This window comes from Centroberyx gerrardi, chromosome 3 (genome assembly GCF_048128805.1).
Source record: "Centroberyx gerrardi isolate f3 chromosome 3, fCenGer3.hap1.cur.20231027, whole genome shotgun sequence".
Lineage (NCBI taxonomy): Eukaryota > Metazoa > Chordata > Actinopteri > Beryciformes > Berycidae > Centroberyx > Centroberyx gerrardi.
The window spans coordinates 5,731,350-5,753,426 of record NC_135999.1 but is presented as its reverse complement, the minus strand read 5'-3'; the positions used below and the strand labels follow the sequence as shown (position 1 = coordinate 5,753,426).

General features: G+C 43.5%; 1 protein-coding gene across 2 annotated transcripts in view; it reads left to right on the top strand.

Moving 5' to 3' along the window:
* pik3r6 (phosphoinositide-3-kinase regulatory subunit 6) overlaps positions 1-21,878 on the top strand; it is a 28,761-nt gene extending 6,883 nt beyond the window's left edge. The window contains exons 2-21 of one of the 2 annotated variants that reach the window (XM_078282607.1): positions 5,767-5,851; positions 6,784-6,888; positions 7,495-7,586; positions 7,722-7,790; positions 8,368-8,500; positions 9,217-9,286; positions 10,244-10,442; positions 11,270-11,417; positions 12,189-12,275; positions 13,709-13,952; positions 14,060-14,341; positions 15,075-15,174; positions 15,443-15,565; positions 16,664-16,768; positions 16,956-17,058; positions 17,283-17,344; positions 17,572-17,662; positions 17,925-17,983; positions 18,138-18,244; positions 19,355-21,878. In XM_078282607.1, the coding sequence (XP_078138733.1) occupies positions 5,794-5,851; positions 6,784-6,888; positions 7,495-7,586; positions 7,722-7,790; positions 8,368-8,500; positions 9,217-9,286; positions 10,244-10,442; positions 11,270-11,417; positions 12,189-12,275; positions 13,709-13,952; positions 14,060-14,341; positions 15,075-15,174; positions 15,443-15,565; positions 16,664-16,768; positions 16,956-17,058; positions 17,283-17,344; positions 17,572-17,662; positions 17,925-17,983; positions 18,138-18,244; positions 19,355-19,511 (2,394 nt within the window). In that variant the 5' untranslated portion in view covers positions 5,767-5,793 and the 3' untranslated portion in view covers positions 19,512-21,878. Of the gene's footprint in view, positions 1-5,766; positions 5,852-6,783; positions 6,889-7,494; positions 7,587-7,721; positions 7,791-8,367; positions 8,501-9,216; positions 9,287-10,243; positions 10,443-11,269; positions 11,418-12,188; positions 12,276-13,708; positions 13,953-14,059; positions 14,342-15,074; positions 15,175-15,442; positions 15,566-16,660; positions 16,769-16,955; positions 17,059-17,282; positions 17,345-17,571; positions 17,663-17,924; positions 17,984-18,137; positions 18,245-19,354 lie in introns of both variants that reach the window. The other variant, XM_071922546.2, reaches the window with a different exon arrangement.
* The last annotated feature ends 199 nt before the right edge of the window (positions 21,879-22,077 follow it).

Sequence of the window (22,077 nt, the reverse complement as noted above, 5' to 3'; positions counted from 1 at the left end):
AGTGCCGATGGTGCCGATGTTGTCACAGTAGACTTCAGTGCATCGCTTTAAGTCAGCACATTTTTTCTGCGGTGATTCCCAAATTCTTTGGGATTTTACAGAGCATACCTGACCACGCCTGTGTGCTTTATGTAAGTGACGGGAGAGGACACTGCTGAGAAATCATAATGAGCACTTTTACTGTAAGCAGTTGTGATTCACTGCTGTGAGAGTCCCAATACTGGAAAGAGAGCTCAAAGGATTGAGCCTGATTGGTGGCCTGTGGAGCTGTGATTGAGCTCCAAGATTATCTGACTTCCTCGTTAACGCGCTCCACCCCTCCTTCAGTGTATCACTTGAGCACCGCCACTTCACTGCAAATTTTTTTTTTCACATATTGTGTGTACATTACCACAGTACAAGCATGTTTGTGTGTACAGGCATTGTATGTTATCTGCCTTTTATTCGGTCTGAGCGAACCACTTTCTTTCAGCTGCAATGATGTAAGTGCTTTGTGTGAGTCTAATAGTTGACAGCTATTGTGCAACTTTCCCCACGTACAGTGTTTTTAACAGTTTAAGCTCAAATCCTTTTCCACTTCCTGGTGTGTGTGTGCAGAGAGCCTTAGTGAATTGGAGATTAGATTCACCCTTTGTGCAAGAAATACATGGACATTTAGGGTCCCGCACGTCCGTGGTCCATCATGGGGCCACATAATTCTAATATTTGATAAATCTGTTATCAAATATGGCCAAAATATTTACTTGGGGCACATACACATCTAATAGTAACATCAGGTACCTGCAGTTTTTATACATATTTTACTTTTCCACAAATAAGTCATTTAGAAAAATGTAGAAGACACTTGAAGGGATTTTCTATTCTCACTCAGTTTAGATGGCTATGTAATGTTTGTTCATCTATTGATAGTGTGCTTACTGTGCTCACTTTGATATAGCTACACACAGCATTGATATGACTGTTTTTGAGGATGTGCTTGTGGATGAGTGTATAGATCTACTATTCCAATGAAATCATACAGGATTCAATATGGAATGTAATAATGAACAGGAAGAGAAACTAGGCCATAATATTGTTGCTGAATGATACTGATGAAACTGAATTACATTTAGGTTACCCAGCTTTGAGCTTTATACACACACATCCGCGCACACAGGCTTACAGTTAACTAGCTAACCTTGCATGATATACATTTTTTTCTCTTGATAGATCACACTGTGCTGCACAAGACAGTTGTCAACAATTATATCCCTCTGAGTAAGCTTGGAATAGTTTTATATACCTGGTTAGACCCTGTCACACCACCACTTGTAGCTTTTACCTGAGTCATTGCCTTGTTATGAAAGGGGCTACAGTTTCATACCAAGCATGAAGTCAGCATAAGTTTTGTTATGTGACGACTGCCGTAAGCAAGGAAATTGCTCAGCTGCGAGTGTGTCATTTTTAGTGTCATAGGGCCACATATTTCTTGTTTAGGGCCACCAAAACCCTGGTGCCGGCCCTGATGGACAAGCATGTGGACCTTCGAACAAGAACCTCAGATAAAACCGTCAATTTTGAACTGCTTCTCTCCCATTTCCCTGCAAGACCTCATTGATCTGGTGGGCACGATGAAAACTTCTTCAAGCCCCTTAGATATCTTACCAACGTCTATGTTTAAAAATGTACTTAGGTCTACTTAGGCCTGGTGTCTATTATTAATAGCTCCCTGCAATCTGGTTGTGTCCCATCTTATTTTAAACATGCAGTTGTTCAGCCTCTCCTAAAGAAAACTAACCTTGATCCATCCCTGCCCAAAAACTATAGGCCTATATCCAAATTGCCTTTTTTCTCAGACTTTTGGGTCCTATCTTATTTGCTTTATATATGCTTCCCCTAGGACTGATTATTAGCAAATTTAAATGTATTTCTTATCACTGCTACGCTGATGATATTCAGCTGTACATCTCTTTTAAGCCAGATAAGACTGACAAACTGTCTGTTTTGCACGATTGTCTGATTGTCATTAAGGACTGGATGGCCAACAACTTTCTACAGCTTAACGCAGACAAGACTGAGGTTCTTATTATTGCTTCAGACAGTATCGTTTCCAAGGTTGCTCAGTGTATTGGGTCCCTTTCCTCAACTGTACGGTCTAACCTTAGAAATCTTGGTGTTATTTTTGATCAGGCTATGTACTTTGATCAACATATTAAGTCATTGTCCCGTACATGTTTTTTCCATCTTAGAAACATTGCCAAACTCAGGTCTGTTGTGTCACAAGCTGAGTTGGAGATGATTATTCATGCCTTTATATCATCCCGCCTGGACTACTGTAATTCCCTTTTCACATGCCTCAGAAAGTCATCCCTGGACCGTCTACAAATGGTCCAGAACGTTGCTGCAAGGTCCAGCAGGACGTCTCACATCACACCCATCTTAGCTTCCTTACATTGGCTTCCCATCAAGTTTAGGATTCAATTTAAGGTTCTTGTAATCACATATAGAGCCCTGCATGGATCAGGCACCTGTGTACATCTGCGACCTACTCCATCCCTACATTACCAGCAGGTCACTTAGGTCTTCTGACCAGGGCTTACTGGTTGTCCCTCGCTCTAGGCTCAAAACAAAAGGTGATGGAGCCTTTGAAATTGTGGCACCTAAACTGTGGAACGCTCTTCCACTGGACTTAAGATTTCCGGTCTCTGTTGACACTTTTAAAAAGCAGCTGAAGACTCATCTGTTCAGACTGGCCTTTGTCTAGCCTCTTGTGTCTGTATTTCTGTGTGTTTTTATGTCCTTTGTTTTTATGTTTTATTGTTGTTGTTATTGTTATTTGATGGTCTTATTTTAACTATTTTACTCCTGTGAAGCACTTTGTGACTTTGCTCTGTGAAAGGTGCTATATAAATAAAGTTTACTTACTTACTTACTTGTAATTGTGCTTAAAGCGCAGTCATTTCACTTTTAAAAATAACTAAATTCAAAAAGCTACATTGACGCCTCATCCACACAATTACCATATTGCCATCTCCCTGTCAATCCGGTTAATTTGTTTTGACAGACTTCCCTCTCTGCATCATACTTTCTGCCGGGTGTGGTTTTTCCAAGTCAGTGGCTTGGAAGTGTGACAGAGTTGTGAATGATGCTCTGTGTCTATTTTAAGGCTTTTCATTGGACTCTCTCTCTCTCCCCCTCTCTGTCTCTCTGTCTAAATATAGAGCGTTGTCTGCCCACTCATTCTGACAGACAGGAAGTTGTGTGTGTGTGTGTGTGTGTGTGTGTGTCAGCTCCTACACTGCTCTATACATACTGTTGGTGAGCTACAGATTGACAGGACCTTTGCAAGGCTGTGTCTGTGTGGGTGAGTGTGTTGGTGTGTGCGCACGTGAATGTGTGTGTCTTTGTATTTGCATGCATGCATGTGTACGTGCATTCTTCGAGGGTACTGTGTGTGTGTGTGTGTGTGTGTGTGTGTGTGTGTGAGAGAGAGAGAAAGAGAGGAAGAGAAATAGACTCACTCATGAGAAAGCATGTGCATTATAATAAGTAACAGATAGAAAGAGAGACAGGGAGAGACATAGAGAGACACAGACAGAGAAAGGGAGAGAGACACAGAGAGAGACACAGAGAGAGAGAGAGGGAGACATAGAGGGCGAGTGCATTGAAGGCAACAGGAAACTTGTGGTCAAACAGGCAGCATTCAGCTGCTGAGGCAGCGCTGTTAACTTGCTGTTTTTGATAGTGTTGCTTTTCTTAGAGGGATCAAGGCTAAATCCATCACACTAAATCCTTTCATTGTACGCACACTGCCTCTGGAATGACCCCAGCGCAGAGTGTGTGTTCTGTGTGTGTGTGTGTGTGTGTGGGTGTGTGTGAAACAGAGAGAGAGAGAGGGAGAGTGAGGGTTGAGAGAAAGGGAGGAAAAGAAAGAGGGCATAAAGGAGAGCAAAACAACAAGAGTATAAAGTGAGAGAAATGCAGAAACCTGTAGTGACTCAGGAGTCCAGAAAAGGAAGCAAACAGAAGCATTCAGCCTTGACCGACACAGTGAGGCAGCTGAACGTGGCTCAGACAGGTTATGACTCTGTCGCCCTCTCTAACACCTGTACACACACACTCTCCCCCCCCCTCGCTTTCCTCTCTCATCGCCTACCCTTTAACACCGCTCACACACACACACACACACACACACACACAGAGCGGCATGCTGTGGGAGCCTGCCGCTACTTCACTCATTGCCTCGTTGCACACACATAGGAAATACACTCACCAATGACTCGCTCTCCTCACTCGCTCGCTACTCTCTCTCTCTCTCTCTCTCTCTCTTTCTTTGTCTCTCTCTCTCTCCCTGTCTCTCAGTCTTCAGTTGCAGTGCATTGAGTATAGCATGTGGATGTAAAAGACCAGCAGAGCTATTTGGTTCCTTCCTGGACAGGAGAGGGTAAGACAGTTTACGTAATGTTATCTCTGGTTTACACCTGCTATAAGATTTGACTGGTAACTGTTACTGATGGGCATTTACCGGACTAGATGGTTCGGTATTGCTTGGACTTCTTGTTGTGCTACAGACGAGGTTCGGAGATGCAGACTGAATGTTATTTGTGTAAGCGGTCTGTCTTCATGGTATGCTGTGGCTAAGAAGTTAGAATGGTCTTGATTAACCGGTTCCAAAAATCCCAAACGTTTGGCTTCAGCCTGTTTGGAAATATTTGATTTGTTCCTCTGAAGCCTTCAGCCTCTGAAGACTGTAACTCTGCGCTTTATAATATGGTAAGACACACTGTATAGATGAACTGTTTGATCTGTCGTTTCTTTTACACTTATAAGAATAAGCATATTGCATGTTCTGCTTGGTAAGCTCTAGTCTCTTATAGTCCAGGAGAGGTTGCATAAGGATAATTTATTATCATTATGTTGGTGTAGAGGTGAGAGGCATCTATCATACTTTTTTCTCAGTGGCACAGTCAATGTACTAAATTGCATTTCCTGTGGCAATTTTAAAGTCAGACCTCATTGTGGTTTTGATGGTCTCACATTTCATATATGTTGGATATATTCGTGTTTTCATGAAGGATCTGAAACTAACCAGCGGTTGTTGCATGCCACGGGAATTACTTTTGTGTAGGTAGAGATGGCCAGTTTTCACAATGAATTTGTCTCAAGCTACACTCCTCACTCTGAGTCATTTTGGTTTTTGTCATGGAGGTGCGAGAGATGACTCATCTACACTTAAAAAACTAACTGTGTGGGACATGGGATGAAGGCAGCGGATTGAGAGAAAGTTGAAGTATGTTGAGGTTATTTATAGGAAACTTTTTTTTACCACCGTTGGCAAAGGTTGGTGTGGGACCGCTGCACCTTCTGCCACCTGTTATTTATCTGTCTGCGTTATAGTTTGTGTGTGTGTGAGCGCTGACAGGTGTGTAGGTGGGTAGACCCTGATATCTAAGTTTCCATTTAATCCCCCAGCAGTAATTACATACATATTAGAGACAATTTTACTTCTTATCCTAACATCAGACAGACATACAAATGGAAATAGAGACATATAGATAGAGATACGCAGTAACATTATTGTCTGCTGCCAGTTGTCAGCGGTCAGACAGAGAGAGTAAGACTGACACTAAGAGTGATATCCATCTCCACCATTAATCATCTATCTGCATTTACTGTCACCCATCATACGACAGCTAGAGGGGGAGACGGTCTGCCCACCTAGTGTTTGGCCTCTGCTGTGACTAACTGTCATGACACCTCCTGTCCTTTTCCTCCCCCTGTCTATAGGCGTTAGGCCCGCCATGAATGTGAGACATGACCAACAAGGCCCCCTGGGATAACTCGAGCAGTCTGCGCAGCATGGAGCCCACAGGTGCACACACACACACACACACACACACACACAAACAGACACTTAGATACACACACGCTGTACTCATGCACGCAACTATATACACAGAAATAGATGAAGTGTCTCTCTCTCGGACACACGCTTAACACACACAGGCACAAGCGCACACACACAGCAACATACCCAGTCATTTGTTACCTGACTTCTGGTCTCAAAATGAATTCATAAATCATCTATGTAGTCAACGGCTTATATGTAGACTTTGGGTTGGTTGTCTGAATTGCATTTACGTTATTCTCTGGGTCAAGTAAGTGTAATGCATTAAGCCAAATCAGTAGATTTGATACTTTTAGCAAAACCTTGTCATGTTCATGATAGCCTTTTACCAGAGATGGGGAGTCCCAGTTCCTTGAGACTTGATTTGATGCAAGCAGAGAAGACTTGAGACTTGACTTGACTTGGGTTCTGCTGACTTGGGACTTGACTTTGACTTGTGCTTTGATGACTTGAAAAGGTTTCTAAAGTCTTGACAAAAGATCTTGTGTTTGTGTAAATGACTTAGATTGAAAGTGATGAGATTTGTTCCAGCAGACGACTGAATTTAAATTCTGTTTTCTGAATTTGTATGGAATGATTGAAGTTGAAACTTTAGTTGAAACTGATTATAGAAATCAAACTCATGATGCTCTTACCAAGTTTTTATCCTATTAAAACCATATTGCATTGAAAAGTCCTAGATATTTAGTTTTCTTTAAGATATTAAATTGATACTGGACTCTTGATTTGTTCTGACTTGACTTGCTGTTCTACATTTAGACTTGAAACTTGACATTAATGACATGGACTTGACTTGTGACTTGTGCCTCAAGACTTGAGCCGAACTTGGGACTCGAGCAAAGTTGACTTGGCCACACCTCTGCCTTTAACACCCAACCTGTGAACCCTGTTCTCAGCCGGCTGCGCCCCCGTGGTGCCGGAGCCGGAGCTCTACCGCAGCGTCCAGGCTGTGCTGCCCAAAGAACAGGACAGCCAGCAGCCCACCGCCTGCCACAACAAAGGTACAGTACTTCATACTTATTTATTTACTTACTAATGGTACAAAACGTCTTTGTGTAGTGTAGAAATATGTGGATCCTTCCAATGAAGGATGAAGGAATGATAACTCATTTAAATTTTCAGATGACGTTTTCAAAACTCTTTATCTTTGGACTGCAGGTTTGAGTGTTGCGTACACTCATAGTTAAAGGCAGCAGAGGCGGTGTACTCTCAGATGATGTACAGCACTCACACCCAAAATGGTTTAATATGACTAAACATGAACAAAGTACCATGACTATTTTCAAAACTGACTTGCTCCTCTGCTGAAGACTCCCATTTATTTTTGTTTATTCTGCATCCGAAACTGTCTATCTCCTAAACATTTCCACCCAGAATAGATATTTCACAGCTCAGCCAAAACCTCACGGTGACATCATACAGTGGAATATTGTGCCGTGTCAGCAGTTTGAGGGCTGTTCAGCCGTTAGTCATCAACCATATTTTGGATTGGCACTGTGATGGAGAAAAGTGTGACAGTCTGAGTCAGCGTGTTTTATGTTTAGTGCTGTGGAAATGGTGAAATGAGTGTATTAATGGTGTGTGTGTGTGTGTGTGTGTGTGTGTAGGAATGCTGAGATGGACACTTCATAAGAAGGTTCAGAACAACCCTGCCAACAGCTTAGCTCTGGTCCGGGTGGTGATCAAGGAGCTGGAGAAGGTACTTTATCAATGCCATGGTTTCATCATGCTTGAATCCATGAACCCCATTGGTTTAGTGTATAACTGCAAAAATGTATAGTCATCAATCTGATCATCACCATGAGTCCTGACTTAGCGTGTGCTTTGCCTGCAGGCTGAGCGACTGGACTGTCGCAAATACATCATCCCTCTGCTCCACACACTTATGTATGCCGTGATACAGGTATGTTGTCCACTTTCCTAAATTGAAGAGCAGGACCCAAATTGGGCTGTGTTTAGTGTTTGCCCTGTCTTTAGTGGGGCACCACAGTACAGAAGACGCAATATGTTCCAATGAGCCTGGGTTCTTTCCAGGGCAAAGCTAAGCAAAGCTCAGTTTGGCCATAAAATTTAAGAACCTCTCATTCTGCCAAATCAGCTCTGCAGTCTGTTTATTTGTCTTGGAAAAACTGCCTCAAGGTATTCTTTTGTCCATTGTTTATTGAATGCATGCATGTAGGAATTTGTAAATCACTTATAGATATATATATATCCAGTGCTATAATAGAATGGTCAAGGCATTTAGTGGTTTGAGTTTCTGTATTGTGCTTTCAGTATTTTATATGCCAGGAACACGCCAAAACAAGGAAGTGGACATATCTATATATCCACAAACAGTAATGGCATCATCATGTCATCAGTCACCGATTGCGAGAAAGGATTAATGGTATGTAGTGGTTAGGTTTTGAGGACGCCGATATGTGACTGACTGTACCCTGTGTGTGTGTATGTGTGTGTGTGTGTGTTTGCTGATATTCCAGACAGCCTACATTCCAGATGAGCTGTACAAGCGGGTTTACGACTTCTGTAAGCGACTCCTGACGTTCCCCCATCCCTACTGCACCGTCGGCCTCAGCTACACCAGACAGATGAAGACTGAGCGCTCCAATCCAGGTATCATTCAAGCCCACGCCGCAGTCTGGATTCAAAACGAGAGGCGGTCGGGCCTTTGCCGTCAGGGAGCGACATGCCCGAGGAGCTTAGGCTGCTAAATCAGTCCCATCTTTAAAAACACTCACATTTATAGACTTGCTTTGCTTGTGTAATTATGTTTCACGTCCATTTCATGCTTTGCTTTTATAGTTCTTAACTTGCTTTCATCGCTTCATTTGCTACTTTTTATGATACACATGGATGATTACCAAGTTATTAATTCTTAGTCATTTTACAGTCTGCTGACAGAGTCAACATAACTAGTGTATCATCATAACAACAGCAAATAGAAAATAGATATCTAGATTTGGTTCAGCCACTATCTGAACACACATGATTAGCATGGGAGTTTACAAGCAGGAGATGAGTGAGTTCTTTTTCTCGCTCAGACCCGCCTCTCTACGCATATCTGCTCTTTGATTAAAAGTGGTGATAATGATATCGATTCCTTGTCATGATGGTGCAGTGATGTACTGTAATGCACCGCAATGATGAATCCCCACAGCTCAGCCAAAACATTACTCACCCATGATCACATAGTGTTGACATTTGTTATGTTATTATTCCTTTGAGCTTCCTTCTCACCTGTCCATGTAAGTGTATTCAATTAACCGTAAATGCATCCTGAGCAACCTGTATGAGGAAGTACTGTCGTTTAATGCCAGTGTGATCCACAGGGCTGATGTATCAGAGGATGGTCGTAGCAGAGCAGAGCCTGAAAAATGAGCACTACCCCTTTCAGGAGAGGTGAGTCAGCTGATAGATATACCTGTTTGTGTGTTCCGCAGAAGCCTCGCGGTACTGAAGATTTGATTTACTGAAGTTTATTTCCTCATACTCCTTCATGGAGTCACAGTGGAAGGCTTCGGCAAACCACTGAAACCTGAACCTGAAGCTGTAGGCCCGACTTGCTGGCTCACCTTCATAGATTATCACACCGTCCCCACCAGCAGTCATATGGGCTGGGAGTTCACTCTGTCATTACACATCCACTGCAAAAAACCCAAACACATCAAGGTGCTCAAGGGCACCACAGCAGTAGCTGTTGAGGGAAGTGTAAGAGCCAAAAGAAAAAACGTATCGAGTTTTGAGATATATTTTTTGATTTGTATATTTGAAATAATGAAAATAGTGTTAATTGAAATATTTGTGATATTGTTCATTTTAATATTAGTGAATAGTTAATGTGTGCTATAGTCATATTTGTTGATCATTATAGAACATAGAAGATAGAACAATAGATTTTCCTATAGTGTCTTATATATATAATACATTCTATTTAGTTGAAATGCTCCTTTACGTCACTGTCATTAGGCTCAATTGGAGTGAGAAAGTCCATGGAGCAACACAATTTTTGGACCGAGAAAAATGATTGCCAGTCGATGACTAATTCACTAAATGTTCTAAATGGAGTTACTTCTCTCTCTAGATTTACTCATGTCAGACTCATTGCTCTTTGCATGGACTTCAACTCAGTAGTGGCACATCTCTAAACACTAAAGGAGTGCCAGCAATCTTCACAAACCCGTTCTAACCTCGCTCTAACTTAAGTGCAACTAGGCCAGACTCATTGTATGAACCACACCAACTCAATTTAGCTTGCATCATCTCACCTTCCTTTGGTTCAACATTGATATAGATAGAACTGATAGCATTGCTGTCAAAATCCAGCTTCAGTCAAGCGTCTCATTTGAATTCCCCCAGGATTTTTGTGTTTGCCGACCCGGAGGTCTTCTCCGGTTCCTTGGGAGAGGTGCTGCTGGCTGACATCGAGGCGTCGGGATCCGGGTCAGGGGGGTTCCTCACTCCTTTGGATCACATGCGCAGCGTGCTCCAGCACTCCGTCCAGGCCGCTCTGGGAGAAGAGCGCTGCCACGGCCCTAAACTGGCTCAGGCCCTGAAGGTCAGTGGAGTTGGTTTTCCTCTCCTTTTTAATCTACTCAAGTCTATTTTCTACTCGAAGCAGCACTTTGCTCTATACTGTTTAGTTGCACTGACTTCTTTTCTCCTCTTCATTTCTCTCTCGTCTTTTGTATTCTCCTCTATCTCTGTACTCTATTCTACCTCATTCTGTTCTGTTCTATTCTATTCTACTTGCGGTGTGTGGTCTCATGGTCTTCTATATCTGTTGGTGTCACTGCTCTTTTGCTGTCTGTGTGCGTTGTCACTGTTTCACTTTCATCAGTTGACCTCAGGTTTGCTTGATCTCTTTTGTCGCCTGACAAACCTTTCGACCATTCTCACCATTTTGTCTGTTGTATTTTGAGCAAGTCTGAGCATTCCCTATGTTTAATTATTAACTTTATCTTTCTAAAATGTGAGTTTACTGTTTACTTTGATGTTAACATCCTTCCAAGATCCTTATAGAGAATAATCCTTATACATGCAACACTGTTCTGACCCAAAGTGGGTCATGGGCTTGTTTTTAGTGCATGATGAAAGCAATATTAATAGAATATGTTGGGTTTTGGGTGAGACTGCAGCACATTTGTCAGGTTTGTCTCATAAGTACGTGTCATGTGAAACATCCTCAATGAAGACTGTGTTCCCTGAGCTATAGCTGCCTGGTGGAAGCGTCTCCTGGCACTGGTCCTAAAGTAACACCTCCACAGGACACACACACACACACGACTGACCCTTCACCTCTTTGCTATTAATACATAGTCTGTGTGTGTGTTTATCTTCCTGTGTGTATGTGTGCACGCGCCGGTGCATGTGTGTGTGTGACAGGACATGGGTCAAGACGTGGAACCGTACTTTCAGGAAGTGTTGGCGACTCTGGAGCACAGCGTGGAGGAGGGCGGCAGGGGGGAGGGGGGCCCGCTGAAGAGCCGCCTTGAGCAGCTGTACAGGGAGATCCTCAGCGCCACGCACTCAGGTAGGACAGAGCTTTCTGACAAGGAAAGGTTGAGTAAAACCTCAGGGGCCGGAGCCACAGTACCTCAGTTCCAAGTTCAAACTAGCCATACTAGCCTATGACCTTCAAAGATCATGAATGCCATGGTCATGAATGAATGGAAAAAAGAAGTCATTGCCATTCATTAATTTTTTGCAGTTCCTTCTTTGCCATTCAGGTTTGCCATTTATAATGCACTCTGAAAAACTGCGGTTTGCTTTGGCTCCGCCCACTGAGGTTTAACTCAAGCAGTGAGATTATTTCCAGAACAGCTCTCCTCTGAAAATGTTTAAAACTGAAACTCCAATCTGCTACAGAACATTGAGCTAGAACTTCCTTTTTAGGCATTTAGTGTATACTGTTAGAATGGCTTACAGTGAGTTCAGTGTGTCGCTCAAGGACACATGGCTGCTGATGGACACATTGGCTGTTGTTGGGATCAAACATGTGACCTTGCTCCTTACTACCGGCTTCCTCCATGGCCAAATCAGTCGAGTCAGTTGTCCCGTATTTTTCCGGATATCTATTTCCATGACATCCACGCTTATCCCTACTGTTATCATAACAGCTATCCATCCGATGGACGCGCTCCCCCTTCATCCCAGCTGGGAAGCTGAAGGGATGGACAGAAGTATTCACAGAGAGGAAGTGAGGGGAGGATTGTTTTGAGTGTCATTGTGACAGTTTTGGTCTCTTCCTCTCTCTCTCTCTTTCTTCCTTTGTGTGTGTGTGTGTGTGTATGTGTGTGTGCAGACCCATTGTCCTCTGGATCACTGTGTGACAGCCCTCTTCCCAACCCAGAGATGAGCTTCCACCTGTGGACGGAGGATCAGGATATCTGTGAGTGGCTCGGGGCAGTGTGGGGGGTCTAGTGACAGTCTAGAGGAGATAATCAACCAAACTGAAATAGGCTGAACTGAACTGAAATAAACTGAACTGAAAGCAAATTGAGTTGAGCCAAGTTGAGTTGAACTGAAATGTGAAACCTGAATTAAAGGAAAAATCCACCCTAAAACTCTTTAACACTGTTTAAAGAGATTTCCAGTGCAGCTACAATGGAGTTTGATAGCAGAAAATATTTCAGTGATCTAAAACATCAACAGTAAACAGAATCAAAGAGCAAGAGCTTCTTTCTAGACTCACCATTTTGCACGAACAATCATACAGGGAGAAATCCACTGTAGAAGAGGCAGAGAGACCAATTTCTCCACAAACGGTAGTCTCAATAGACCAGAATGCAATGCAGCCACAAGACATGTTGGGTTTTGAGAAAAGCATAGACACACCTCAGTGTTCACAAACTAGTTGGCTAGCTAACTATATTTATAAGCCCGTTTGACCACCTTTGATTAACAGAGACAAGTTCATGCCCGTTCTCTGTCTGAACTCATTCATAGGAAACATAGGAAACATAGGAAATCACTAACTGAAGAAGAAGTTGACAAGGCAGGTTGAGGGAAAGTACCTGCAAGTGTAAAAGTATCTGAGGCAGGATTTGACCTTTAAGTTGAACTGCCTCTGACCTGGGCTTACTGAGTGAACCAAACTGATTTAAACTGAACAGATTCAAGTTAAATCACTGGAACTGTAAAATAGGCTGCTAGAGTGTGATTGAGTCATGTGTACATTATGAGTCTTCTTAACCTCAGGACAGCTGGAGGTGTCACAGTAGAAAGTGTAAATATTCAATGTTTGCTATAGTCAATGAAACCCCTGATAGCTTGATGGCCCATGTGATTTACAACTAAAAAACATACGCTCTGTCCTGTCAGGGGCATTAGCATCGTATAAAGCACAAGGTCTGTGGCCCTTGCACTGCTGCGTTCAGCACTAAGCGAGCATTGAATCCTGAGGGATCACAAGGCAGGAGCTGGCCCGATGTGTGCTATCCAGCCTGGTGCGATGGTGAATAGATTCTACAGACGGAGGCACTGGAGAAGTCATACTTGGTACTTCGTGCTTCCTTCCCTTCTGCTGAACTGCAGTTCTGTCACAGGGGAAGAGCGGGCCTAATGCGCGCCCTGCAGCTGCATAACAAAACGGTTACAGATAGGAGAAAACATTTCTGGTGGGGCATAAGTTTGCCAAGTGTGTGTGTGTGCTCCAAGCCCATATGAAGTGATTTGACGTGAACCGCTTCCAATGAATAAACACAGCAAGTGCTACTGAGACAGTAGTGTGTGTAATGGCCTCTGGGTCGGTTTCTGCTGTCTTGCTCCATGTGAGCGTCGACTCCTGACTTGCATGTAAACGATGCCTGATGTTCTCCACAGGGAGAGAGCTGGCCAGGTGCGTCCGCTCCAGCTCCATGTCGGAGCAGTTCTCCGTCAGCCAGGACCAGGACGACTTTTTGCTGTGCGATCTGCCCAGCGACCTGACGCCGTCCGACATGCCGCGCCTCTCTGTCCTGTCCAACGACAGCGGCATCGAGAGGGACCTGCCCCCCAGCGCCGACCCGTCCCCGACCTCGTCCCTGGACTCCTCCAGCATGGGCTCATCAGGGGAGCAGAGCAAGAAGTAAGTCTAGTGCCTGAGTGTGAGTCAATGAGTGCGCACGGGTGTTTTTGCATCACTTCTTTTGCTCATGAACACGCTTGCGCTTGTGAACCTCCTCCGTCTCACAGTGAGCAGGAGTCCGTGAAGCTGACTCGGCGCGGAGGCATCAAGATGAGGCCGTCGGTGAAGGACAGCATGGCGCTGATGCAGGACACCCTGGAGGAGCACGGGAGTCTGGGAGGGGGAGGGGGAAGAGCAGGGGCAAGAGGGGCGACTCTGCAGAGGCGGGCGGGGAGCAGCGGGATGCAGACCCCCTTCCCCAAGCAGCAGAGGCACTTCACGGCCAGGATAGTCGCCGTGGGGGACGACAGGGTGCTGGGACGCCTGGCCAAGGCTTTCTACTTCCTCAGGTGAGCGACCGGCATCATAGTCAAAAACTTCTGCCAGTGGAGATCTGTTATTGTCCTGCCACCCTGGTACATGGTATGCAGGATATTGTCGTCATGGTGGCGTCTGTCTGTCTGTATGTCTGTCTGTGTGTAATCACATTCTTGTGAACACAGTAAGTGAAGAACAATACACACAGGTTCCTCCTATAGAGCAGATGAGTGCCTTGCTGCGTAACTCATATTAATACCACCCATGTGTTATGTGAAAACCAGTATGTTGATGTAGAAATATTTGCTAGTTAATGCATAAATTAGCTTAATTAATGATATAATTAGCATAAGTGGTTATGTTTAATATATCACAGTGATTATGGCGGGACATTAGGCATCTCAAGTACCTCTTGTTTAAGGAACTTATTCCAACTTTGACAAGACATCTGGGTCTGTGAGGCTGGTGCCTTAAATGCATAGTGGAAATAGTTTTTCGTCACAGTTTTATGAAGCAAGATGGATGGAATATATCATATACGAGGAATAACGTCATTTAAATACTGAAGTGTGTTACCTTAAATCACTTTATTTTAAGTTCCTTTGATGTCTAGTTTAGAAAGCTGAACTGTAAACACTTCCTCTATTGCAAAAATTGTTTGTCAAAACACAAGACCTCGCTGCGGGGATTTTCGCACCACGTAAACAAGCGTACATGGCGACACGCACGTCGGGCTTCTCATGAATCTTCGGTTTGCCTTTGCAGGAAAAGGGAAGCGCGGCGGCTTTTTCTGACAATGAAAGTCAACCTCCAGTTTTACTACATCCCTGTTAGTGCGGATCCAGCACCCATCTCCCCTGTCAAGGTAAGACCGCTTCCCCTTATCTGCACACCATCAGGTTATCACTCTGTGTGAAAGTCAACACTCTTGACAACAGATGAATGACTTCAGTCGTGACAGAAGCTCAGCTCATACTTTGGTCGTCGCGTGTTAAATCGTTCAGTCTCGTATTTGGCAGGAGGGTAGAACAAAACCAAAACCCTCAGCCTTGTCTGGTTTCCTCAGTGATGTGCTGGTGACTTGCCACACTTGACGTATTTTCGGTTCCACTTTTATGTTCCTTTTCTTCTAGGAAAACTTCCCCCCGTCCAAGGAGAATCCCTGCTCTCTCGGTTCCTACCTGGGCATGGTGGACCCGTGGTACGACTGCAACATCAAGAGCTTGGGCTCCATGATTCCCAAGCTAGCTAAAATGGTACGGTGCCGCTTCAAAACAAATATAAAAGAAACTGCATTTTCACAGCAGGCATAGTAACCAGATATGTCTCATCGAGAAAGAAAAATGCTTCACACACCTTGGATACTGGATTATTTTAGTTTGAATACCTAGTTTCACATCACATGGTGGGATGCGATGTGCTGTGTTGTAGTTTATTTCCTCTGTATGACTTAAAAACAAAACACATTCTACAGTGCTTTGCATAAGTTGAAACACAGGAAGTTGCATAACAGTTCTTAGTGTGTGAGGGAAATAAATAAGCCTCTGTTGATTTCGTTGAAACCACAACAGCAGTGAGTGGTCCATCAATACTCAATACTGGGACGTCTTGAGTATCACAAGCACCTAGCCTAAGGGAAGAGGGGGGGAAATATGCAGAAGAACATCTATTAAATAAATGCGGTGGAAAATAATAATTTGTGAAAGGTTATAATAGTTTATGAGAAGTTGAAAAAAAAAAAGATTTTCCTGTTCACCAGTAGAATAATATTGTCTTGCCTTAGTTTGGGGGTCTTTTATTCAGCAGAATACGTGTGAAGTAGCACAAAGCAAGAGTGATTGTGAGTAAATTAATGTTATTCATAACCTAAAGCTCTTTACTAATGGGATGCTATCTTCTTCTAATTAACAGCAGTAATGCTGACAATGCTGTCAGATTCCAACTCTCAAGTTTTCTACTCAAGTTATATATAGCAATGTCATAAGCTTTGTAAAAAGGTGATTCTATTATTCTGTATTAAATATCTTAGCTGCAAATTACCAAACAAAAAATGGAGGGTAACACTTTATGTGGATAGTTGCTACTCGGGTTATAAAAGTAGATGTTAAACAAAAGGTCACTTGCCTATTTGCTGCATCACTACAGACTATGAAACCTGAACCTTAAGATTAACCCTAACCCAGACACTGAATATCTATAGACTACTTTTCACATAACTGTATTTGACCTTTTAGTGACACATTATACTCACTTGATACGACCCAAATAGTGTGACCAAATGGAGTTTGTGGCTACAACAAAGTGCAGGCAGGCAGTTTCATTTCACATGACTGTTTTATCTTCTTCTACAGCAGCAGGCGAACTCGCGGAGGCAAAAGGAGCCCTTCCTGTCTGATGTCATTTCCTACTACGTCCGCACCGGACGGCAGCCGGTCTACTTCACCATCTACTTTGTGAAGGTGATACAATGCTTTCTCTGTGTCGATTTTGGCTCTCTCTGGGGTACAAGTGCGGTATATTCCAGGTTGCAGCTTCTGCCCAGCTAGACAGCATCATACTAAAAGGTTTTGATACAAAAAGACGGTCCTGGATGGTAATTTGTGGAATATGTTTTGGTCTTCATAAACTGTTTATGTTTTCCACCAGATCACCTTCTCCAGCATGAATAAGGAGCCAGCGGAGGAGGTCTTCCTCACCCACCTGGAGATGGAGTTTCCTGAGTTCAAACAGATCTCGGCTTCAATCAGAGGTGTGTCTGTGTGTGTGTGTGTGTGTGTGTGTGTGTGTGTGTCCACGTGCAAATGCAAATATACACACCTATGTGCACCCGATTCTATTTTCATATCTACGCTATCTGCACTTTATCAATGTTTGCTTGTGTGATTTTGTGTGTATGCTGGTGTGCGTGTGTGTGTGTGTGTGTGCGTGTGCGTGCACCCAGTTTAACAGCATGCCTGTGTATCATGCCAACAGAAAAACAGAAGAAGAACTCAGGGGAGGTATGCGGAGCTGTTGTCTCTATGAACTACAAAAAGGTGAGTTGAGTCCAATCATTTCCTGGTTAGATTACTGGCATGAGGGTGTGATGGAGGTTTACAATGTTTGAATGGGTTTTTCCAGTACTGGAAGAATTGCCTGGGAATTTCCATTTCCAGATCATGTAATACTTTTGTGTGACTGTGTAACCTTTGACACTTTGTTTGCGTGTGTGTGTGTGTGTGTGTGTGTGTGTGTGTGTGTGTGTGTGTGTGTGTCCCTCCAGGTGACATTAAGTGGTCGAGACGTTGACAGGGGGCTCTCAGTCAGGACGTCAGGCGTTCACATCAGTGCGATTCCCTCCAATGAAACAGAAGGTTCAGTATTTTCCGTAACACCCTCAGTACTCCTTACTTGCAGTCAAAAGCGCCAAGACTGAGACAGCGAGCTTAAGGTTAACAACAACAAAAGAACAACTTTTACTTCAGCTCGCTGTCCCACTTCTTGCGATTTTGACTGTGTGTTTATCTTTTATCTTCCTTCTTCTGCATCTGCTTAATCTATGCTTAATCTGCCTGATGTTATCTCCATGTTTATTTTCTATCTCATCATAAACCTTCTTCTCCTCTTTCCCCATAGATCTGAACTGCTTGACACTGACCTTGAATGAATCTCAAACAAAAACTAAAAACAATACGGTGAGTTTAGACGGTTTTTCTCCAACTGTTGAATGCCCAGCTGCCCCTAGTGAACCATCATAACAAAGATTGTCTATGGGCAATGAGCTTTTAGAAATGGTTTGTCATACGATCTATACAAAAATAAGTAACCTATTTACATTCAAATTCTCAGGAGCCAAAGATTCGGACCTGCAACATTAAGATTCGCACGCTGGAGAGGAGATCTTTCACTGTCACACTGGACAAAGATGCCCGCAGGACCTTCAGAGATGTCCAGAGGTGAGATAGACGAGCCTCAGCTATACTGTAGGTGTTATGAGAGGGTTTGGTGTTTCGGTGGTTAGGGAGATGGGGCTGCTTACCAGCAGCTGTTCTATTTTAGACTTCTGGTGAAGTTCAACCTTGTTGGCTTAACCTAATTTTAGCTTGCGAGGGGTAAGCACGCATACAGTGGGAGTAAGCATCATGGAGGACTGATTGCAGTCTTGTCCCATGTTGACTGATATAGCCAACTGTTGTAATAATGTTTTCCACTATCATGTCTAAACTACTGCAAACATCTAAAGCTGCCATGCACAAGCCAAATCGACTTTTCTGTGAAATATGCTGGAAAGATTCAGGCCCAGATTCACTGAAGGTTTATGCAGAGAGGAGCGCGCCCAGTCATCACTAAAATGACCAAATCAGAATGCCATGCTATTCACTAACTGTGTGCATCGAGTGGAAAGAACGCCTAACAGCGCTGGTCAAAAAATAAAGCCTCTTTCCGCCTGGCATGGTCATGCACATGTAAATTATATGTAAATATAAATATTTTGCCCAGATAACAGTTATTTGTAGGCGAGGTCGTGGAAATTGAGATTCCGCTCAATTCACTAACACCTCACAGCACCAACTCCCCCAAATTGTTGCAGCGAATATAAGATCATTTGAAATGTGCTGTGAAGACTTTGTGCAAACAGTTTGGCCATTCAGACCGGCTGCTGTCGCTGCTATCAAGACGCCAGCGTCGTCGTCAGCGAGTCGGGCAGCAAGGGACAGGGCTTCCATCCTGCAATCTCAGAACAGATCAGAGCGCGCTCCAATTATGAAGGGGCTTTAGGGCACAAGGGTGCCAGCTTTGGTGGATTAGTCTTAAAAGCTGAACCATGCTATTTGCGCTTGCAATTGGAGATGAAGTTTGCTTGCACAGTGCTCTTTTTGAGGGCTTGTTTGTGCCACAACATAAATTTCTTAGTGAATAAAACGAAAAATCTGCGTTCTTAGTCCAAGCAACTGAGGCCCTAAAACATGCGGAAATCGCCCTTCTAACACGATCTTAGTGAATCTGGACCTCGGTTTCTGTACAACTTAAACTGATGCCTCTGCTTTAAACATTTCTGTTTGTAGCATAGAGATCTCCCCGTGCCTTGATCCCGGCTACTGCGTCCAGAAAACCATGAGGTCCAAATTCAGCTTGGGAGACGAGAAAGACGCCGGACTCAGCAAATACATGAACAAAGGACTTCCTCTGCCGATCAACACATTCGCTGGCATCATCAACTGACCACAGCTCAGCCTGATGGAGTGATCCTGTACAGAGACTTGAGGATAAAGACCATCCATAGTGTGTATTGATCACCACGGTGGAGGTGGTTGATGCAGAGGTCCAGCCTGACACATGAAAAGCCAAAATATCACCTTTGGGTCATAAGGATGCTGCTCTGGTTTCTAAGTGACAATGTTTGGACCTCAAACTGGAGTTGGATGGCTTCTGTTGACATTTGCACTCTCAGCAGTGGCTGGATAGCAGGTATGGAGAAAGAGCTACAAGCCAATTGTAACTCAAGAACTTTAAGGTCAAATGCAATATATGATGGGCAAGGATACCAAGGAGCAATATGCCTCTGACATTGGAGAGACTGGCAGTAAATAGACAACCAAATTACCCCCACCAAGGGTATGACTTTAAGCATGTGACATCATCATACAAACTTGTTTTTACAGGAAATCCGGACGTTGATTGCCACTGTTTTATGATCACAGACCCAGATAGCAAAGCAATAGCCTGGGTTCCTGTCTGTACTGTTTGTGGCCCAGACTTTGTTTTGTCATATATGATATTGATGTGTGTTGGCTGAGCAGAAAGGGGATTAGGCCTTGTTCACATGAGCATTTGTGATATGTCAAAAAACGGACAATGTCCGATGTATTTCAATCAGACCTTTGCGTTGACGGATGACATGGATTGACAGAGTGCAGTGCGTGAAAATATCGCAACCAAGTCCATCAAAAGAGTTGAACTTTTGACAGACTGCTTCAAAGTGTTTGGAGACACACGCCAGCAACAACGCAACCTAGGTGATCCTAACACACACTTGTCCATGAATTTGACAGATGCCAGATGTCCCATGTAAACACCGCCTTAGGTAAAGCAAATTTGAAGGGTTGGTTTAAAGTGCCACTCTCCATTGACACACTACCTGTTGCTCAGTATCCCAGGACTGCATCCCTCACACACACACACACACACAAGAATGCAGCCATACAAACACACTTGGCCAGAGAACAGTCTATCAGCCATCTAGACATGCAGATTGATTGATAAAAGATTGGTACGATGAGAGCTGACAGTATGCCTTCTTTGTTCTCTGCTGTCTTTGTCTTGGCTTTGTCTCAAATTAGTTATTTCTTTACCAAGTCACATAACATGAACTCCTATAGAGGTGCATATTGTTGAGCGTAAAGCCTTGGCTTCAGTGTTTGGAAATGTTCTAGAAAGAACCACACTATCTTCAGAGTAGAAGCTAGAGCAGAGTGCAGTGAGAGGAATTACTACAGAATGGACAGTCTCTATTCTAACACGACTACCGTGTCTTCTCATACAGACAGTTAGATCATGCACAGACCTAGCGAAGTAGCCGACCATTAGACTACTGACTGCTGACTTTGTCTTTGGAGCTACAATCTTCTAACCAGAGGTGCAGGCCCCTTTGTTGCATGCCTCATACCATGCATGTAGAAGGGCTAAACTTAGAGGCACTTGAAACTGAAACTTGGCCTGTACAAGTCTTAAATGTAGTCTATATCGACTCTGAGGTGTTAAAATCACCCCCCACATCCCCTGTTAGGCTGATTTATAGTAAATCACGAGGCAGAGGGGCCTGGTTTTGCTGAGTACTGCACCAAGAGGAGTATTCACTAAACCTGACTCAAGATTGGTGGTCACTTTCTGTCCTCACTATACTGTGTTAGCCAATATAGAACCTCCCCACCCCCCACCCACCCTTCCCTGCATCTATTTGCACTAAAACTGCAGGATTATTTAGCACCAGTGCAGCAGCTGTGCACAGAGCATGTAACATGAAGTGACTTTTATGACTACATCTGTAATTATGCCATTACTGTACATGTTATTTGTAAATACGGAAAGATTCATGACACGCAGTAATCACGTCGTATGAGATAGAGGGCCGATGAAGATTTGATTCTCTATTGATTCAGTTGTCGCTCGTGAAATGTGAGTAATGCTTGCTTTTTAATCGATGGGTCACAACCCAAAATGGTTTGCCTTTTTCTGATGGGTCCCCGCAAAAAACAACTGTAGTAAAATGCTTTAATGCATTTAATGCTAAATGTCTTATTTCGGTCCCAGGCAGAAAAAGCTCATGAACCTCGGGAGCTGGAAGTGATGCATCACTGTAAAGACACTTGTGTTTGTGTGTGTGTGTGTGTGTGTGTGGGCGTGTGTGTGTGTATGTGCTGTTAGGTGTGAATCATGAGTTTGGAATTGATGATATAATTTGCACACTATTTTCATCTAATGTCATGTATAAAGAAGGATTCTATTGTAATTAAAGATCTAATTGTGTAAATAGATGATTTTGTTTTGTAATACAGTATGTATATTTTGTATTAAATGTGGCAAAACCTGCTTGAATCTCAGCACTTTTTCTGAATTGATGATCACTGATCTCTGAACTGGGAGGGGATTTGCATTGTTCTGCTTGGTTTGAGATACTGAGTCAACTGCATCACACTGTAACTACCTCCAATGCCCACAAGATGGCGTCATTTTGCTACTATCCCATCAGTGGGGGTATTGCTTGAGACTGGGAGCCTGCGCCGGGTCT